Below are 21,099 nucleotides of genomic sequence, written 5' to 3'. Positions count from 1 at the left end.
GTATATGTCAAGCAATATCCCATTTCCGCTGAAAAAACCGCAGCCCTAGACATCATCATAGGAGATTTATTGACAGCTGGAGTAATAAAGCCCACAGTATCTCCATATAACACTCCTGTCAATCCTGTGCCAAAGCCTAACAAACCTGGCGTATGGCGTTTCACACAAGACTTAAGGCAAATTAATGCAGTCATTATGCCTCTGCCACCTCTCGTCCCAGACGTTCCCAGCATACTGACATCTATTCCAGCAACAGCCACACATTTTACTGTGGTGGATTTGTGCTCCGCCTTTTTCTCAGTGCCTGTGCATGAAGACACACAGCCGATATTTGCATTCACACATAGAAATAAGCAGTACACCTGGACACGTTTGCCTCAGGGCATGATAGACAGCCCTGCTGCTTTCTCAATGGTGGTCCGTGCTACCCTGGACAGCTTCACTCCTCCTCAGGGCTGTACCCTGATACAGTACGTGGATGACCTCCTCCTCTGTGCTCCGAGTGAAAAACTATGTCAAACTGCCACACACATGCTACTCCAGCACCTCCAACAGACTGGCCACAAAGCATCAGCAAAGAAAACGCAGTACTGTCAGACTTCTGTTCAATATTTGGGATTCACACTGTCTCACGGAAAACGTTCCATGACTACAGACAGGGTCAAAGCTGTGACCTCCGTCCCTCGGCCCACTACACAGAAGGAAATGTTGTCCTTCCTGGGCATGGTGAACTATTGCAGACAGTGGATACCAGACTGTTCTTTTCATGACCACATTCTGCGTGAATGCTGCAAAAAAGACAAGCCTCCTCGAATACTGTGGTCCACAGAAATGACTGCCTCTTTCAATGCATTACAGGGAGCGCTGACCTCCGCCCCTTGTTTGGGTCTGCCTGACTCTGCCTGCGGTAGTTCAGGGGATGCCGGCCTGCCTGAGAGCAGTAGCAGCTTGCTCTATCATGATAAGGGACTGCGAGAAGCTCACACTCTCACATGACACTATTCTACACACCAATCACCAGGTCACGACCATTCTAGCAAACATAACTACACAACATATGACCGCACAACGTCGCTCAGGTTATGAAGCTACACTGACTTCAACAGCTAATCTCACTATAAAAGCAAACAGCACACCCAATTCGCCAGCACACTTACTTATTCGTATGCTGTGTTCCTCTGACCGACAGGATGGTTCAGACGACCCTGACGATCATGATTGTATGACACGTATACAGGAATCCACAGCACCACGCCCAGACTTAGAGCAGACACCAATCCCAGACTCAGTCATTGTTTATGTGGACGGGTCCTGTTCAAAACCAAATGACAACTCATTTCTTTGTGGCTATTCAGTGGTCACATTGCCTGACATCATACTAGAGGCTCACTCATTACCGTTTCACTCAGCACAAAAAGCAGAGCTCATGGCTTTAATACGCGCCTGTGAGCCACATGTGGATAAGCGAGTAACAATTTACACTGATAGCCGTTATGCATTCGGTGTGGTGCATGACTTTGGCACATTGTGGAGACAGAGAGGCTTCACATCTGCTGATGGAAAATCGATCGCTAATTCTGATCTTGTTCAAAGACTTTTGCAGGCTATACAGCTGCCATCGGCAATTGCAGTTGTTAAAACGAAAGGACACAGTACAGCTGACACAGACGAAGCAGTGGGAAATGCTCTTGCAGACGTAACCGCGAAAGCAGCTGCTGCCTCACAGCAACCACCCAGAAAGGAAGTATTATCTTTGCCTTTACAGCTGCCACTTGTCACACTCCCAGACTATTTAGAAACAAATGTTGACCTAAAATTCATACAAGAGCAAGCCTCTGCCTCAGATTACACTTACTGGGAAAGTAATAATTGTACCTTAGATAACAGAGACAGCTTATACAAAAACCTTGAGGGTTTGATTGCCCTCCCATCTTCACTACTGCCAATCCTTGTCTGCCATTTTCACGGTGTGAGTCATGTCGGACAAAGAGGGGTAATAGGAGCAATAAAATCAAGATTTGTAATCGAGAAAACATCACACGCAGTAAAACGCATATTAGCAACCTGTCTAACATGTGCACGAACTAATGTAGGAAAACCAAAAGCAAAACATCAGCATTTACCACAACCAGATTTCCCATTTCATACATTACAAATCGATTTTACACATATGCCAGCACAAGGAAGCATCAAGTACTTACTGGTAATAGTGGATCAATTTAGTAAATGGGTAGAAGCTTATCCAACCTCAAAAGAAACTGCAGAAGTAGTCTGTCAAAAGTTGTGCAATGAAATAATACCCAGATTTGGAATACCTCACCAAATTAACAGTGATAGAGGACCTTCATTCACATCAGAAGTAATTCAAAAGTGTGCTAAAACTCTAGCAATAGACTGGAAATATCATGTGCCATACCATCCTCAGAGTTCAGGAGTTGTAGAAAGAATGAATAGGACCATAAAAAACCGCCTGACTAAAGCAATGATAGAAACAGGAATGACCTGGATCAAACTACTTCCTCAAATCCTCTGCGAGATTAGAATGACTCCATCCGCAGCAACCAAATTATCTCCATTTGAAATAATCATGGGAAGACCGTTTCCAACACCATGGTCAGCCTCCAGAGGGGCACCGCTATTGGAAGGGGACATAGACACTGCATTGTCTGACTATGTTCATAACCTGGTAGAAACACTGAATAATAACTATCAGAAAGTTTGTCTCTCTCAGCCTTTCCCCTCCACAGTTCCACCAGTGGAGACAAGGAGATGCGGTGTTGGTGAAGTCGCTAAAACCAAGGAAATTCGGGGAGGCCGCGCATGTTCCAGCCCCCAGACTGTACTTGCAGTGACGAGAACCAGCATCCTAACAGACAGACAACCTCAGTGGATTCATGCCAGCAGGGTTAAGACCAGCCCCACCAAACCACCTAAGGCGTCGGATCAAGTAGATGACGTCTCCGGCGAGCCAGCGCCCGGATTCAATACACCTACAGATGACGACTCAGGCGAGCCAGCGCCCGGATTCAATACACCTACACACACACAATCACTGATTAACACACAACGCCGGAAAGAGCCAAAACTCAGAAAGCCCTTTGATCCCCCGCCTGAACAACAACAAGGTACTCGAACATCCAGCAGGAACAGAAAGCCTAGAGTACCACACAATGTCTAACCTGATAAAGATAGACTCGTTTCATCCTGATAATGGAGAAAATGAAATGCCCATTGTCATCACACGACGCTTATACGGGGTCTCTCGAACCTGGGACCAGGCCAGGAGACGACTGAAGAACTGTGTTTTTTTATATATTTAGGTTATTAATCATATCTACTGCATTAACCTTAGGATTTTTATTTGATATTAAGCCTGCTCGACAGACCAGTTACATTTTATGATTTGCTTTTTATATTATGTTATTACATTTGTGATTTTTCCTTTCTATTGAGTTATTATTTTTAAAAATAATAAAAGAGGGGAACTGTTAGGTATTTTAGTACCATGGTAGCATTTACTGGATATTGTTTTATAGTGACATTATGCAGGAAAACTCTGTCATTCAATAAGGCCCCTTTGTTTCAGTGTTTTTCTCTTTGACCCAAGAATTGATGTGTGAGAATCACAGGCTGGTACAAAGTTGAAATACCACAGAGATCACTCCCTCAGCTACATTCGTTTCTTAATCTCTTAGGAGACGCCTGTTGAAGGCCAGATGGTTTGTTTCAGAATTCACTAATGAAAGAACTCTTTATTTTGTGCCTTGAAAATATGTCGCTGAGATAATCACAATTGTAGCTGAACTGATAAACTACACAAAGGATGCTTCTTCACCCAAGGGCAGGAAGACGCTCCCTTATCTTGGTCTGTACTGGTTTAAACTGATAATCTGCTGTCTCATGAATTTTACCCTCTATATAAACTGTTGTACTTGTGAATAAAGTTGAGTCAATTTGGGAAGACAACCTGAAACAGTCTCTGTTTTCTTGTTCTCCCAAGCTGCTCCCGAGATCGTACTAACACGCTGAATGGCATGCTTGAATGTTGCTTGAGAATATATTTGACTGTGTTACAGACTAAGGGACATTCTCTGCTGATAGGTGAAGGTACATTCTCTGCTGATAGACGTCCACGCCTCGGAGGAAGTCGATCCATGGATTAGGCCCTGGAAACCGTTTCCTTCAAGAGACATCTAGTGGTTCAGAGGGAGAACTGCAGGAGGTGGAGCTGTGTTTCAGCATGGAAAACTTTTTATCTTTTAGGCGCAGATACAAATATGACAAGTATCAGTGTGAGATACAAAAGGTCACATCAGTCAGCAGAGGGAACAGTGATCACACAGCAATGTAAGAATAGAAACATAACAGTGAATCTGGACATGTATACAGATGGAAGCAAACAAACAGGATGTAACACTACATTAAAGCCACAAATGGAAGAAAACAAACACAAAGGAAAATATATTTGATCTCAGGAATCCAAATCAGATGATTTAGAGCAGGGGTCGGCAACCCTGGGCATGCGTGTCACAGCTGCCACGTGAAGGGTTAACTGATGGCACGACCATAGCTGGACTGGCCATCGGGCATACCGATGATGATTTTTCGTTTTTATGGGCTGATGATGTTTTTTTATTTTTTAAAAAACATGAAAGATGGCGGATTGGCCGGATGCTGGTCGATGTGTAAAAATAAGTCAGTTGTTTGGTGGTGGCTTTGGCGGAGCTTCCACAGAGGCAGCAGGTGGATGAGGGAAAGGGGAGGCAGGAGGAGCAGAGACCTGAGGCGGCCGCCGGTCCGAGTGTCAGGTGAACTGAACTTCAGGTAAGAAGTTATGACCTGCAGTATGTCTGGGTCAGATATAAACCAAGTTTAGGTGGAGTTTATTTTCCTTGTGCTGACTTTTTGCAGACAGTTATAATAACTCCCACTCAGAGGAGACCAGAGATCACATTAACATGTGTGTCTCTGTATTAAGAAACATGACATATTAGCCCAGTTTAATTTTCTTATCATTGTTGTGAGGAGACCATAAATAGCATTTGTATTTTCTGTTGTACAGTTCATTTGCTGTTATGGATAAAAAGTCTTTCTTTGTTTCAAAATAGCTGATAAATATTCGCTGATAGCTGCAAACATCTGTGCACAAATATAATCCTATAAAGTGGTTCTATATAGTGTGTAATTTATTGCTAATGCAATCATATGGCACATTGACTTCTGAGGAAATGTTAGATGCACTCATCATCAGAAAGGTTGCCGACCTAAACCAGGAGGTTTAGAGAATCATAGAGTTTTGTGGTTTGTTTTCTTTAAGTCATGTCACAGATTTTCTCTATAATTTCAATTCCTTGAATAAAACAACAAATTTAGGGGATGATTTTGTAATCCGACTTTATGTATGAAAGATTTGACTAAACGTAAAACAATCTTCCAACTCAGTCGTCATTCTTATCTTGTGAAATCAAACCAAATGTTCTGTTGTCTCTAAATCAGGGATTGATGAAATCTTTGGTTGCATCCATTTATGAACATGTTCTCATTCATATTAAATCGTAGTCTAAGTCATTCTTAACTATTCTTAACTACTCTTAACTATAACAACTTCAGTTTTTTTATTTCTATATGATGAACTCTGCATTATTAAGTGATAAGAACAAGAAATCTGATGTCCTGTAATCATTATGACGCTATAATTTGAGATACAATAAATAAAATAAGTTTTTGTACAAAGTATTGGTATCAGATCAGTATCGTCGATACCACCCTGAATATTACTTGGTATCGGATCGGAAAGAAAATCAGTGGTATCGCACATCACTACCTCTGACCCCCTAGGTATGTCTGCAGATATCCGATCTTCATCACTCCATCAAGAGTCTACCCTGTGTGTAGATCAGTGGCGGAGCGGGGGGGTGACTTACTGGGCTTAAGCCCGGGTTGTTTTGTCAGAAGCCCGGGGTCTTTTGGAGTGTAATTTTTTCATAGTTAGATGCCTGGCTGACAACTTTATAAAACAAAAACTACACACAATATTCGAAGCACATAGTGCACACTGTGGGAATTTACGACTGTGCGTAAATCCCCCCTAATATTGGTATGATCCGAGCTCAGGCACTAAGTGACTGATCGAGGGGGCGGGGCAGCTGGTACCAGCGAGTGCGCTGTTGGAGAAGCGCAGCCAGGCAGACAGAGGAGAACTGGAGGTACCAAAGCAAATCATTGGTACTGTACAAATAATGTAAATACGACGGTTTATCACAAAAGATTGATATCAAACTGATCACTTGGCCCATATTACGTTTCTCTTTCTTAGAGTGAATCAACAAATGGCGAAATGAAAAGCCAAACAACAACAATGCTGTTTCTTTAGAGCAGGGGTGTCAAACTCAAATACGCAGTGGGCCAAAATTCAAAACTGGAACAAAGTCGCGGGCTAACATTAATATTTATTGAGAAACAAATCTTCCTCCAGATATAAGAATGAATCTTTTCTTATGGACTCAAATAAGTTTTGCTGGAAAACCGAATATGGAACAAGCAAAGCTTAATACTAAACAATATATATATTAGCTGTATAATACCAGTAGGCCAGCTCTAATAGTAATTTGGTATGGCTTTGCGGGCCAAATGTAATTAGGCTACGGGCCAAATTTGGCCCGCGGGCCAGAGTTTGACACCTATGCTTTAGAGAGTCTTAGCTTACATGTGTGTTTATTTCATATTTCAGTTGTTTCCCTGTATTTTATTTATGTTAGTTCTTTTTTTTAACTTGTAGTTCTAAATTGGAAGATTATTGTGATTTTGCAATATACAAATAAAATTATATTTTGTTATTTTTTCATCGCTCAAAATAAGCGTCACACTCGCGGAAGCCGGTGTACCCGGCGAAACGCCGTGCATTTATCGAGCCTTTCAACCCCAGATAGGCCAATTATGGCTCTTTGGGTCTTAAAGGTTGCTGACCCCTGCTTTAGATGAACAGAGTTTTTTAATTAAATACATATTCTTCAATAAATGTTCTCTTTTATAAAAAGTAGGATAATTAAAAAAACTTTTATTATACCTCTATTGAGTAGAAAAAAAACTCGTGTTTTCTGTCGTCTGTTATATAATATTAGTGATGTTTGTGACAATTAATTTCTTAATCGGCTGGACTAACCAATAGTCCACAACCAGGAAACACTGAAATTTTAAGTTAAGTTTGAAAACAGTTTAAAAAAAAAACACCCCATTCCAAAATGTCTTGTGACAATCTCATTGGCTTAGGGAGTGATGATGTCATAGATCTTAAGAATCTTAAGTCCTTTGATGTTTTTCCTTAAGTAGGGGTGAGAAACAGCAAGTTTTAGTTCGTTTCAGCAGCATCTGTGTTTGCAGCCTACAAAACGTTCACCACAAGCTCTTCAAAGTCATCGTATAGAAACTCCAACATGTTTCCAAGAAAAAAAACAACCAATTCAAAAAGATTACGCCGCCTCTCCTTCCTGGCGTGGCCGGCCAATTTCCCCAAATGGCTCCTCATCCTTCCAAAGGGCGTTAGAGGAGAGTAGGAAGGAAAACTACCTTCTCCAGAAAAAAATGCAACAAATTGAAGAAGAGAAACTTCAACTGGAGGACAAATGTAGACGAATGGAAGCCCAAAATAAAGAGCTGGAAGAAAGACAACAGCGCCAGCCGGACATAAAAATTATTAATGAGGGCTGGGGAATCAAGTTTGCTCAGACCCGAGAGCAGATTGTGCACCTCATTAAAGAAAACAGGCAAAAGAGTGCAGAACTAAAAGAAATGACCAACCAGCTCCAAGACAAGAAAACGATGACTGATAAGATACAACGGGATCTCCAATACATGGACCGAAAAAATCGGCTCCTCCAAAGACAGCTCCATGAAGCTGTGGAAGAAAGGAAAGAATTCCTCCAACAGAAGGAAGAGCAGGACAAAAAGCAACGAGACATGCAGCACGAACTGAAGAGCATGCAGGAAAAATACCGCATGCTGAAAGAAAGCCTGGATGAAACACTGCGCCAAAATAAAGACCTTCTTCAACAGAAAGAGCAACAGCAGGAAAGACTGAAAGAAGGAAAACGTGTCGTCCAGGACTTTGAGTCTAAAAATCTAAAACTGCAAGAGTTTTGTAATCAGCTGGAGGACAAAGCAACTAAAGTGGAAGAAGAAAAGGACAAACTGGAGAAACGCTGCTCACAGATGCAGAGAAGGATCGATCAGATAGCGAGAAACAACTCCAAGCTCGTTAAGGGGATTTTGGTGGAATTCAATAACTTGAAGCGTGAAAACACTCAAATGCAGGCGCAAAAACAACAAGAAGACAAAATACATGAAGACCTGCAGCTCACGCTCCAAGAAATCCAGAAAAGAAACGAGCAGTTAGAAGACAAGCACAAAGAGGTCCAACAGAGAAATGCAGACATGCACAAGGACAAGCTGATACAGGAGGCAACATCCAAACAACTCAAAGACAAGCTTGAAGAACAACAAGCAACATTGGAAGAGGTGGAACAAAGATGTGAGAAACTTGAAGAACAAAACGCAGAAACCATCGATGAGCTGAGAAATCTCATCCTGGAGAAAAAAGCGCTCGTGGAAAAGTGCATGAAAAAAAAGAGAAAATGGTTCCACTTGTTCCGGAGGAGAGACGCTACTGCTTCCTCACCTGATGTAGCCTCGTCTTGCTCCACCTCTGTTAACCCCCCCAACCAGTCCCGGCCGTTGACTGTCCCCTCCTGAGCCTGGTTCTGCCGGAGGTTCCTGCCCGTTTAAAGGCAGTTTTTCCTCCCCACTGTCGCCAACTGCTTGCTCAGAGGGGATTGTTGGGCTTTTCTCTCCTCTGCCTTGTTTCTTCATTTACTTGTTTAACTTTTTTCAACTTATCTAAATAATAAACCAATTAAATTTATCCTTTGAGTATTTTTCATCTCATCTTTACAGAATCTTTCCAAAACATTTTCAAACATTCAGATCTGTCTTTTATTTTCTTCTTGAAGCCTCATAAATGGTGAACTAAAAACTAAAAAGTGTCATTTCATACACATTTTCAATTCACTTCAATCGCACAAATGCAGAAATAATTATTTGCAGTATCTTATTTATTATGAGAATGTCATGCCTGATCATTTGTACCTACACCACCAAAAATGGGGGCAAAAGGGAGGAGATCATGTTTAATCGGTTATAAGAAAAGGTCAGAAATATAAGTGCCGACACGAGCAGTGTCCACAGAAACCTCTGACTCTCAGCTCAAAGCTCATATAAACCATTTCTACAACCAGCAAACAAACAAAGACACCGAACAGTTAAAAGAGCAGTGACGTCACCACGAATCTGTGGTCAGGTAATATCCATGTTTTGATTGATGATTTTCTGGAGTTAAATGTGAACCGAAGCATATTTTGGGTGTTATATGCTATTAAATACTTTTTAATTTATTTAAAAGTATTTAATAGCATATAACACCCAAAACATGCTGGGTGTGGAAATAAAAAAATCAGAATTTCCTCTGTTTGAGTCACAGTAACTTTGACATAGTAACATTTGCAGTAAGTCCTAAATGTTCACCTTTAAAATCCCTCCCTCTGTTCATTTTGCCCACATCATGTTTCAGTGGTTGGCCTCAGGTTCTTCAGCTTCCTGACAGTCTGAAGTCAGCTGACAGAGTTTCACCTGCTAAATACACAGAAAATCTTGTTAAAGCCGCACAGTTTGCCCAACAGTAATATTCCCATTAAGCCCTTTCTAAACACTTTATAACAATGTGTCATCACTAAATTATAAACTTCTTCTCCAGATCTGCACGACTGCACTTAGTCACAGACTTTATTTAATTGTCCTGCGGCTGCTATCATATATTTTACCAAACAGTTCTTCTCACACAGTCACAGATATATTTCTCTCAATGCAAACTTCACTCATGTCTCAGACAGGAAACTTGAGTTTTTCTTTTTTTTCTGTCCCCACTCATTCAACTAATTTGCATATTGAGTCACATCTCGAGAAGTTGCCCTGACAACAGAAATGCATATTCAAAACATTGCTGCATAATTCAATTATTATTCTTTTATTTTTATTTCTACAGTCGTCACTTCTTTTGCTCAATCAGCTGGAAACCACTTCTAACTCACTATTTTAAACCTGCTTTAAGCTTCTAATCCCTGGTTGGTCCTCCCAGTCTCTTTTTCCTTGTCACAAAAGTCGCTCTATTGTCCTGCAACTTCCTGAGTTATTCCTCAGCTTCAGCCTTTAAGTGTGTTAAATCTACACCATTCAGCATTTATGTCATGTATTCACATTCATGAGTGTAAGCATGTCTTCATTGCGTGTATGTTGTGTGTTCATATTAATATTGAGTGTAAGCTGGTCTTCGTTGCCTCGATGTGTTTTTATAATTAGATTTAATTCCTGCATCTTTGCGCTGAACTGTGGATTCAAACTGTCTCACTTCTGATTCTCTCCAAAAACAATTTCACATGTGACAATTTCTACATGTGTGTTTTCTATTTTTCTATTCATTTATGTATTATTAGTTCATTTATTTCTTTATCTCTCTCTCTTACTTTTTTTATTTACCTTTCTGTTGCGATGCTCTGGATGTTTCTAAACCCCACAAATGCAGTCTCACTGTTCAACCCAATTTTCCTATGCTGGCATCCTGGCAGCTGCACGCTTGACTTTTCTCAGTTCATGGGCAGTTATTTTGCGCCTTGGTTTTTCCACACGCTTCTTGCGACCCTGTTGACTATTTTGAATGAAACGCTTGATTGTTCGATGATCACGCTTCAGAAGCTTTGCAATTTTGAGACTGCTGCATCCCTCTGCAAGATATCTCACTATTTTTGACTTTTCTGAGCCTGTCAAGTCCTTCTTTTGACCCATTTTGCCAAAGGAAAGGACGTTGCCTAATAATTATGCACACCTGATATAGGGTGTTGATGTCATTAGACCACACCCCTTCTCATTACAGAGATGCACATCACCTAATATGCTTAATTGGTAGTAGGCTTTCGAGCCTATACAGCTTGGAGTAAGACAACATGCATGAAGAGGATGATGTGGACAAAATACTCATTTGCCTAATAATTCTGCTCTCCCTGTAGACTTTTGTCTTATCGCCTTAACCTCCATGGTCTCAAATTCTTTCAGGATATAATTTCTTTTAACCGGATTAGGGCAAATTTCATTTATCAAAATATTCCTGATCACTTTGTTTGTAAACCTGCTGTCACCAAATTCAACTCCAGCTATGCAGAGCTGCCTCAGTCCAGGAGAAATTTTAGAGTGCACAATATCTTCTTTTATCATTGATCTCAAAGGGACTGGGATGGCTTTCACTGGGGATTTATATCTCTTAGCAGTACATCTTACATCAAATTTCTCACAAAACGTCTCATGTTTTAGTAAGACCCCATTATCATCCATAAAATGAGCTACAGCCCAAATCCCTTTAGATCTCCATTCATCCACGTACACAGATTTCCTACACAAACGGATATACCTGTTGTTCCATATAGGGGTGTTGTGAGGAGTAAAGCTATGTTTATAGATTAATTTCCAGTAGAGACGGACCTGCTGATGGAAAGCTGAGAGTTTAACAGGTAACGAACTGCAATCAAAGTCACAACGTAACAAAAAGTCTATTCCACCCATTTTGCCAAAAATCACATTGGGAATAATGTTCCAAAAGGAATTTTTGTTCCTAATGAAAGATCTTAACCATTTCAATTTTAGTACACCATTCATAACATCAAAGTCAGTGGCATTAGCCCCACCCTCTTCATAATTCTTAATCACATCATTTTTCTTTATATAATGACATTTGTTCCTCCATATGAACCTAAAATTAAGAGTATTTATAGATTTAATTAGTTTTGGAGGTATGGGCAGAGAAAAGGCTGGATAGATGAGTCTGGACAGACTGTCCATGTTGGTTAGCAAGCTTCTCCCAAACAGAGTTATGTCCCTTTGCAGCCACATGTTTAAAATTGACTTACACTTTTCTATATTGGTACAGATATTCTTATTTTCTGTTGATGTCTTATCCTTGCAAATTACAATGCCCAGATACTTCACCTCTTTTTTGATCTGCATATTATTTATTGCTTGCAGGGGACACTCATGCAGAGCTAGAATTTTGCATTTATTAATATTCAGCTGTAGGCCAGAAGCTTTGGAGAAATGGTTGATCGCCTGCAAGGCTAAAGGAATCTGGTCCTCATTTTTTAGAAACAGGGTGGTATCATCTGCCAGCTGACTGATTATTATCTGTTCACCCATCACAGTTAACCCCTTAATGTGACTGTTTTTAATCAAAATAATTCCTCTGACACAGAAGACCTACATTCCTGGTTTAATTCTTGCTGTCAAAAAATCATGGACTCTGTGGCTCCTTTAAAAACCAGGCAGCTTAAGGCTAAACCTGAGCCTTGGTTTAATGAGAGCAGTCGTGCTGTTAAGAGGGAATGTCGTCGAGCAGAACGGAGGTGGAAAAAGGATAAACTGCATGTATCATTTCAAATTCTCAAAGACTGCTGGCATCGCTACCAGAACACTGTTAAAGAGGCAAAAAGGGAATATTTTGCAAATATTATTTCTTCCAACTGTCATAACCCACGTGTGTTATTTAGGACCATTGACACTGTTCTTAATACTCCTTTGAATGTCTGTTTGGAAGTTTCTCCTGAGATTTGCAATGATTTTCTGAACTTTTTTATTGAAAAGGTTGTCACCATCAGGGCTCTTATCACAGCTCCTGACTCTGACCCCTCTGTCTCTGTCCCTTGCGCTGCTGTTTTCACTCAGTTTGAGCTTGTGACGCTCTCCTCTTTAGAGGATGTGGTTCGCCATATTAAGCCCACAGGTTCCCCACGGGATCCTGTCCCTCCACAATTCTTTAAAGAAATTTTTCCTAGTATACAACAGTATGTCCTTGACATTATTAACAGCAGTCTGTCTTCTGGTGTGGTTCCTGCAAATTTCAAACATGCAGTAGTACAGCCACTGCTTAAGAAACCTGGCCTTGATCACACAGTTTTAGCGAACTATAGGCCTATTTCCAAGCTGCCTTTAGTCTCCAAGGTTTTAGAGAAAATTGTTTTTAGTCAACTGAAAGATTTTCTAGATGAAAATGGAATCTTTGAGGTTTTTCAGTCAGGTTTTAAAACCCTTCACAGCACAGAATCTGCATTACTAAGGGTTTTTAATGACATCCTTCTGGCATGTGATTCTGGTAACCATGTTGTTCTTGTCTTGCTTGACCTAACTGCTGCCTTTGACACAGTAGACCACAATATTTTAATTTCTCGATTACATGATGTAGTGGGTATTGGTGGCACTGCACTCAATTGGTTTAGGTCTTATTTGTCAGATAGAACTTTCTCTGTCAGCCTTCTCGGTTACGAATCGTCTTCTGCTCCTCTGTCATGTGGTGTCCCACAGGGCTCAATTTTAGGGCCACTGCTCTTTTCTCTGTATCTACTGCCTCTGGGTTCTATCCTTAGAAGGCATGGGATCTCATTTCACTGTTATGCCGATGACTGCCAAATTTATTTGACACTAAAACGCAAGGATGCCATCTCCATAAAACCTCTCTTGACATGTCTAGATGACATTAAAGCTTGGTTGGCTCGAAACTTTTTAAATTTTAATAAAAAGAAAACAGAAGTGTTGGTGTTTGGACCCAGTGGTCCCTGTGAGTCCTCCTCTGTTGTTTTAGGATCCCTGGAAGTCTATTTTAAATCTGTTGTTACTGACCTTGGTTTTAAGTTGGACAGTGATTTTAAATTGGACAACCAAATCAGAGCAGTGGTGAAGTCCAGTTTTTATCATTTAAGGCGACTGGCAAGACTAAAATCTTTTCTTTCGAGGCAGCACCTTGAAACAGTGATCCATGCTTTTATTTCTTCCCGCCTGGACTACTGTAACTCACTTTATGTGGGGGTCAGTCAGTCATTGCTCTCACGTCTGCAGCTGGTTCAAAATGCGGCTGCACGACTCCTAACAGGAACTCGAAAAAGAGAGCATATAACCCCCGTGCTGGCCTCTCTGCACTGGCTGCCTGTGTCTTTTAAAGTTAATTTTAAAATTCTTATGTTTGTTTTTAAATGTCTACACAGTCTTGCCCCGCCTTACCTCTCTGAGCTTCTTCATCCCCACATACCCTGTCGGTCTCTCAGGTCAGCTGACCAGCTGCTCCTGGAGGTACCGAGATCCAGGAGGAAGCTCAGAGGGGACAGGGCCTTCTCTATTGTGGCTCCAAAATTATGGAATAATTTGCCCATGCATGTTAGAGAGGCCCCTTCACTGTCCACTTTTAAATCACGTCTTAAAACCCACTTTTATTCCTTGGCTTTTAACCTCAGTGAGACTTAGTTTCTTTTTTAATGCAGTAGTTATTTAATTAATGATTTCACTCTTCTTTTATTTGTTTTTTATTTATATCTCCATCCATCCATCCATCCATCTTCATCTGCTTTGTCCGGGGCCGGGTCGCGGGGGCAGCAGCCTAAGCAAAGAGGCCCAGACCTCCCTCTCCCCAGCCACCTCCTCCAGCTTATCCGGGGGAATACCAAGGCGTTCCCAGGCCAGCCGAGAGATATAATCTCTCCAGCGTGTCCTGGGTCTGCCCCGGGGCCTCCTCCCGGTGGGACATGCCTGGAACACCTCACCCAGGAGGCGCCCAGGGGGCATCCTTGTCAGATGCCCGAACCACCTCAGCTGGCTCCTTTCGATGTGGAGCAGCAGCTGCTCTACTCTGAGCCCCTCCTGGATGGCCGAACTTCTCACCCTATCTCTAAGGGAGAGGCCAGCCACCCTTCGGAGGAAGCTCATTTCTGCCGCTTGTATCCGCGATCTCGTTCTTTCGGTCACTACCCACAGCTCGTGGCCATAGGTGAGGGTAGGGACGTAGATCGACCGGTAAATTGAGAGCTTCGCTTTTACACTCAGCTCCCTCTTCACCACGACGGACCGGTGCAGCGTCCGCATTACTGCAGCTGCAGCCCCAATCCGTCTGTCGATCTCCGGCTCCCTTCTCCCATCACTCGCGAACAAGACCCCGAGATACTTGAACTCCTCCACTTGTGGCAGGAACTCATCCCCGACCCGGAGTGGGCACTCCACCCTTTTCCGGCTGAGAACCATGGCCTCAGATTTGGAGGTGCTGATCCTCATTCCCGCTGCTTCACACTCGGCTGCGAACCGTTCCAGTGCGAGCTGGAGGCCTTCACCCGATGAAGCCAACAGATAAACAGTCTGCCAAGACTATTTATATCTCATGTAATTTTATTTTACAGTTCCAATGTACAGCACTTTGTGTCAGCTGTGGTTGTTTTAAAGTGCTTTATAAATAAAGTTGATGATGATGATGAAAATAGACAACAGCTCAGCAACCATGATGAACAGAAGTGGTGAGCTGCTACATCCCTGCCTTATCCCTCTATTAACCTCAAACCTTGAACATGTACCATGTTCTAGCAAAACAGAGCTGTTAATGTCATTATATAGCATCTCTATAACATTGATAAATTCCTCTCCAAAACCAAAAGACTGCAGAGTTTTTAATATGAACGTATGTTCAACTGAGTCAAATGCTTTGTAAAAATCCAAGAACAGGATGTACCCTCTCTCTTGGATTAATTCACTGTATTCAAGGAGATCCAAAACCAGCCTAATATTGTTATGAATTAGTCTTCCTTTCAAAAAACCTGATTGTGTTTCACTGATAATGTTTGAGATGCCTTTCTTTAGCCTCTCAGCTACAGCTCCAGACAGGATCTTATAGTCAGTGTTTAGTAAGGTGATGGGTCTTAAATTGTCTAAAATTCTTTTATCCTTACCCGATTTAGGGATCAGGGTTATCAGCCCTTGTTTCGTGCTCGGCATCACTTCTTTTTTCTCTATCGATTCCTTTAATGCATCAAACAATAAAGTTCTTAGGTCCTTCCAGAAGAATTGATAAAAATTAGTAGTGAGTCCATCTGTCCCTGGGGACTTGTTTAATGCCATTTTCATGACCACCAAATCCAGTTCCTCAATTTTAAGCTCTGAATCACACAGATCTTTGAACGGCTTGTCAATACATGGGATGAGATTATGAATCTTATCAAAGAAACTATCAGAATCAGCTGCTGAATATTCTGAGGAGTACAATTTGGAATAAAAAGTGAAGACTTCTTTTCCAATCTTTCTGAAATCTTTACATTCAGTCCCATTTATCAACAAGCTTGAGATTAGATTTCTCTGCTGTCTGCACTTTTCCAGCTTACTAAAATATGATGAGTTCTTTTCACCTGCCTCAATCCACTTGGCTCTCGATCTTATAAAGGCACCCTGGGCTTTCTCTAGGTAAAGATCGTCTAATTTAGTTTGTAACTCCATCAATTTATTCTTCTCTTGCACGTTTAGTTTTTCTTTACTACAGCACTGAGTTATTTCACGAAGTAAATTACTTTCATATTCCCGTTTTTCCCTGTTCAGTTCTTTGCAGAATTTTATAGTGAATTCTCTGATTTTGAATTTAATAAGTTCCCATTTCTGTATATTACCCACTACTGAGTCATCATTTTTTATATCTGTAATTTTATGTCTAATTTTATCACAATACTTGTCCTTATTTAAAAGGCTGGCATTCAATTTCCAATATCCCCTGCTACTACGTTTCATCCTTGTTGGTTCTAAGACAAGATCAATGAAACAGTGATCAGATAGGGGTGCTTTGGAGATTTTAGATGGTGAAGTACACCTCAAAATGTCATCGCTCACTAACCAATAATCAATTCTTGACCTGCTTTCTCCATTAGGTTTAAACCATGAATAATTCTTAACTCCAGGATTCAAACTTCTCCAAATGTCTGTAAAATTATTATCACTAGAAAAGTTCTCAATAATGTTATTCTGTTGCCTCCTTCCTAAGCGAGGAGGCCATCTGTCCATCCATTCATCTGAGGTCATGTTCCAGTCTCCTCCTACTAGGATGTCATCTGTGGGGTACATAACTTTAAACTCTGAAATAACATTTGTTAGATTTTCCAATAGACGTTTATTTTGACCTTCGTTATTATGTCCATAAAGATTTGTAACAATTAGAAATATACCTTCGCTCTTCAAGCTGCAGTTGACCAATGACCCTCACTATCAGCTTTATATGTTATAATCTCCCCTGGGAACTTATTAAAACAAATCGCCACACCTCCAGATCTGTTAGATCCACGACTGAAAAGAATCTTGTCTCCCCACTGATTAGCCCAAAAGGTAACATCGGCATCCACAGAGTGAGTCTCTTGTAAAAACAGACAGTGACATTTTTGCCCCTTGCAAAATAAAAAAAGTGCCTTTCTCTTAACAATTTCCTTCAAACCCCGAACGTTTAATGAACCAAAAGAAATTTTTGAGTGAACCATAATAAGAGTATGCTAAGAAAATAACTTTTTTTTTAAAAAAGAAAAGAAAAATATATAAACATGAGTTTAAATTGTAACACTTGTCACCAACTCAGTGACTAATAACCTTTAACTTTAAGTAGAACTCTTTTGTCCCATTAATAATATTCCACTGTATACAGTCTTACATCAAGTCTTTCATTCAACGTCGATGATCCTCCGTCCTTCGATGTATCCATGAGGACCCCGGAAAAAGGCCCGTTTCCCAGCCCGTCTGGCTTGTTCAATTTGCGGCCACAGCCGCCTCCTCTCTTCCCAGTCCTCCCGCGGCAGTACCTCAGCGAAGTGGAAACCGCCGTTCTTACAGACAGCCGAATCTTTGGTGCGACGCCAAATCTCCTCTTTCACGTGTCTCAGAGCAAACAGAATGATGATATGTCGGACCTTGTTCTCAATCTTCTTCCCAACTCTATGCACCACATCCACAGATTCTTCAAGCTTTGATATCATATCAGGTGCGATCTTGCCAAGAATTCCAATAACCAGCGATCTGACACCTTCATCTCTTTTCTCTTCTAATCCTTTAATCCGGAGGCACCACCTCATTTTGTACCTTTCTTGCTCTCACACTCTCTCCTTGAGATCGTAGTTATCTTTGGTCAACTGCTCGTTTCGTCTCTCCAACTCTTTAACCTTTTGTTTACATTCTTTCACCTCCTCCGAGTTGAACTGAACCGCTTTGGCTAGGCTGGCTAGCATCGTACTAGCTTGCTTGCATTGCACACTCAGGTCAGCTAGCTGCTCGTCCACTCTTTTTTCAAGGTTTTTTCTACGTAGTCATGATCCGTTCCTTCTCTGCTGTCTTCCTTTCCATCACATGGCGATGTTGTTTCTTGTTTTTTGAGGTCGAGTTTGAATTTAGCAGGTTTAACTATACTTGGGGAAGTCATTTTACTACTTTCGAGTGGAAACAATAACGAACACAAAGTAAATTCTGGGACAAGTTCAACGAGCTCCTAATTCGTGCGACTGCTCAACTCGCCATCTTGCGCCACCGTCTCACTACTAGATGAACTTGTGACACACATCTGCAGCAGAGGCTGAGTGGCTGCTCTCACACCTGGAGCATCCAAATCGACCCACAAACACGTTGAAAGATGCAATGCCATCAATGTGGATTGTCAAGACTGACAGACCTCTTCCCTCTGACCCCTCCCCAAACCCTCAAACCCTCCTACCCACCTCGACATACAAACTCTGTGTGGCTTCACGTGTTCTGTTGATGTTTACATGATCGAAATAACTTGAACACAAACACAAACAAACAAAGAGGAAGACCGCACCGGAAGGAAACAACTACAAGTCCCAGCATCCTCTGTGTTTAGGGAGCAGCAGTGAAAGTGAAAGCAGGAGGAGGAAGGTGGAGCTGAGGCAGGTGAGTGTTAACATGAATATGTTTCTTCTTATGACATAAAATAATTCCACGCTGTTCGTGTCTGTGGGTGAAATGTGAGGCCGGTCGGCTCCTCTGAGCTCTTATGTTTCACTCAGTGCTCCCACCAAACACCTTGGAGGACACATTACAGGGAGTGCAGAATTATTAGGCAAGTTGTATTTTTGAGGAATAATGTTATTATTGAACAACAACCATGTTCTCAATGAACCCAAAAAACTCATTAATGTCAAAGCTGAATGTTTTTGGAAGTAGTTTTTAGTTTGTTTTTAGTTTTAGCTATTTTAGGGGGATATCTGTGTGTGCAGGTGACTATTACTGTGCATAATTATTAGGCAACTTAACAAAAAACAAATATATACCCATTTCAATTATTTATTTTTACCAGTGAAACCAATATAACATCTCTGTTGTGATATTTTGATACCATGGTAGCATTTACAGGATATTGTTTTATTGTGATATTATACAGAAAAGAGTTACTCAATAAGGCCCATTTAATAGTTGTTTTTCTCTTTCTCTGTGACCCAAGAATTAATGTGTAAGACTCACAGGCTGGTACCCCAAGGTCGAAAATACCACAGAGACGAGACCACTTCCTTACTCCCATCCTCCCTTCTTCTTTATCTCTTAGAAAAAGGCTCGTTAAAGGCCAGGTGGTTTGTTTCAGAATTCACTAATGAAAGAACTCTGTATTCTATGTCTAGGAGTGTATTTTGCTGGGATGATCATAAATTGTAGCTGAACTGATAAACTACACACAGGATACTTCTTTGCTCACAAGGCAGGAAGACGTTTCCTTATTTGGTCTGTACCGGTTTGAACTGAGAACTTGCTGACACACGAACCTTTTTTTCCTCTATATAAGCTGTTGTATACTTAATAAACCTTTGAGTCGATTTGGGAAGACAACCTGAAGCAGTCTCTGTTTTCTTGTTCTCCCAAGCTGCTCCCGACGTCGTAACTAACCCAGCTGAGCGGCATACCTGAGTGTTACTTTGAATAATTAGGAATCTTAGAAGGAAAGGACAGAACTCTGCTTATCGCTCGTGCCTTGGAGGGAAAACCGGGATGGACATTTTTTCCTTCAATCTCCACATTCACAAATATACATTTCTGACATTCAAAAACAAAACAAAAACAACTCAGCGACCAATATAGCCACCTTTCTTTGCAAGGACACTCAAAAGCCTGCCATCCATGGATTCTGTCAGTGTTTTGATCTGTTCACCATCAACATTGCGTGCAGCAGCAACCACAGCCTCCCAGACACTGTTCAGAGAGGTGTACTGTTTTCCCTCCTTTAAATCTCACATTTGATGATGGACCACAGGTTCTCAATGGGGTTCAGATCAGGTGAACAAGGAGGCCATGTCATTAGTTTTTCTTCTTTTATACCCTTTCTTGCCAGCCACGCTGTGGAGTACTTGGACGCGTGTGATGGAGCATTGTCCTGCATGAAAATCATGTTTTTCTTGAAGGATCCAGACTTCTTCCTGTACCACTGCTTGAAGAAGGTGTTTTCCAGAAACTGGCAGTAGGACTGGGAGTTGAGCTTGACTCCATCCTCAACCCGAAAAGGCCCCACAAGCTCATCTTTGATGATACCAGCCCAAACCAGTACTCCACCTCCACCTTGCTGTCGTCTGAGTCGGACTGGAGCTCTCTGCCCTTTACCAATCCAGCCATGGGCCCATCCATCTGGCCCATCAAGACTCACTCTCATTTCATCAGTCCATAAAACCTTAGAAAAACCAGTCTTGAGATATTTCTTGGCCCAGTCTTGACGTTTCAGCTTGTGTGTCTTGTTCAGTGGTGGTCGTCTTTCAGCCTTTCTTACCTTGGCCATGTCTCTGAGTATTGCACACCTTGTGCTTTTGGGCACTCCAGTGATGTTGCAGCTCTGAAATATGGCCAAACTGGTGGCAAGTGGCATCTTGGCAGCTGCACGCTTGACTTTTCTCAGTTCATGGGCAGTTATTTTGCGCCTTGGTTTTTCCACACGCTTCTTGCGACCCTGTTGACTATTTTGAATGAAACGCTTGATTGTTCGATGATCACGCTTCAGAAGCTTTGCAATTTTGAGACTGCTGCATCCCTCTGCAATATATCTCACTATTTTTGACTTTTCTGAGCCTGTCAAGTCCTTCTTTTGACCCATTTTGCCAAAGGAAAGGACGTTGCCTAATAATTATGCACACCTGATATAGGGTGTTGATGTCATTAGACCACACCCCTTCTCATTACAGAGATGCA

General features: G+C 41.5%; 2 protein-coding genes across 2 annotated transcripts in view; both read left to right on the top strand.

Moving 5' to 3' along the window:
- The window catches only part of LOC308393807 (uncharacterized protein), an 810,936-nt gene that overhangs the window by 261,262 nt on the left and 528,575 nt on the right, over positions 1-21,099 (top strand). The window lies entirely within an intron of this gene.
- Positions 12,016-16,817, top strand: LOC308400002 (uncharacterized protein; the record flags this gene model as incomplete). Its single annotated transcript, XM_080887462.1, has 3 exons — positions 12,016-13,152; positions 13,666-14,070; positions 16,812-16,817. The coding sequence occupies exons 1-3, from the start codon at positions 12,385-12,387 to the stop codon at positions 16,815-16,817; spliced, it is 1,179 nt and encodes a 392-aa protein (XP_080743588.1). The 5' UTR covers positions 12,016-12,384.

This window comes from Rhamphochromis sp. 'chilingali' (genome assembly GCF_963969265.1).
Source record: "Rhamphochromis sp. 'chilingali' genome assembly, chromosome: 1".
NCBI classification, from domain to species: Eukaryota; Metazoa; Chordata; class Actinopteri; order Cichliformes; family Cichlidae; genus Rhamphochromis; species Rhamphochromis sp. 'chilingali'.
The sequence above is the reverse complement of the archived record's forward strand: the minus strand, read 5'-3'. Positions and strand labels throughout refer to the sequence as shown.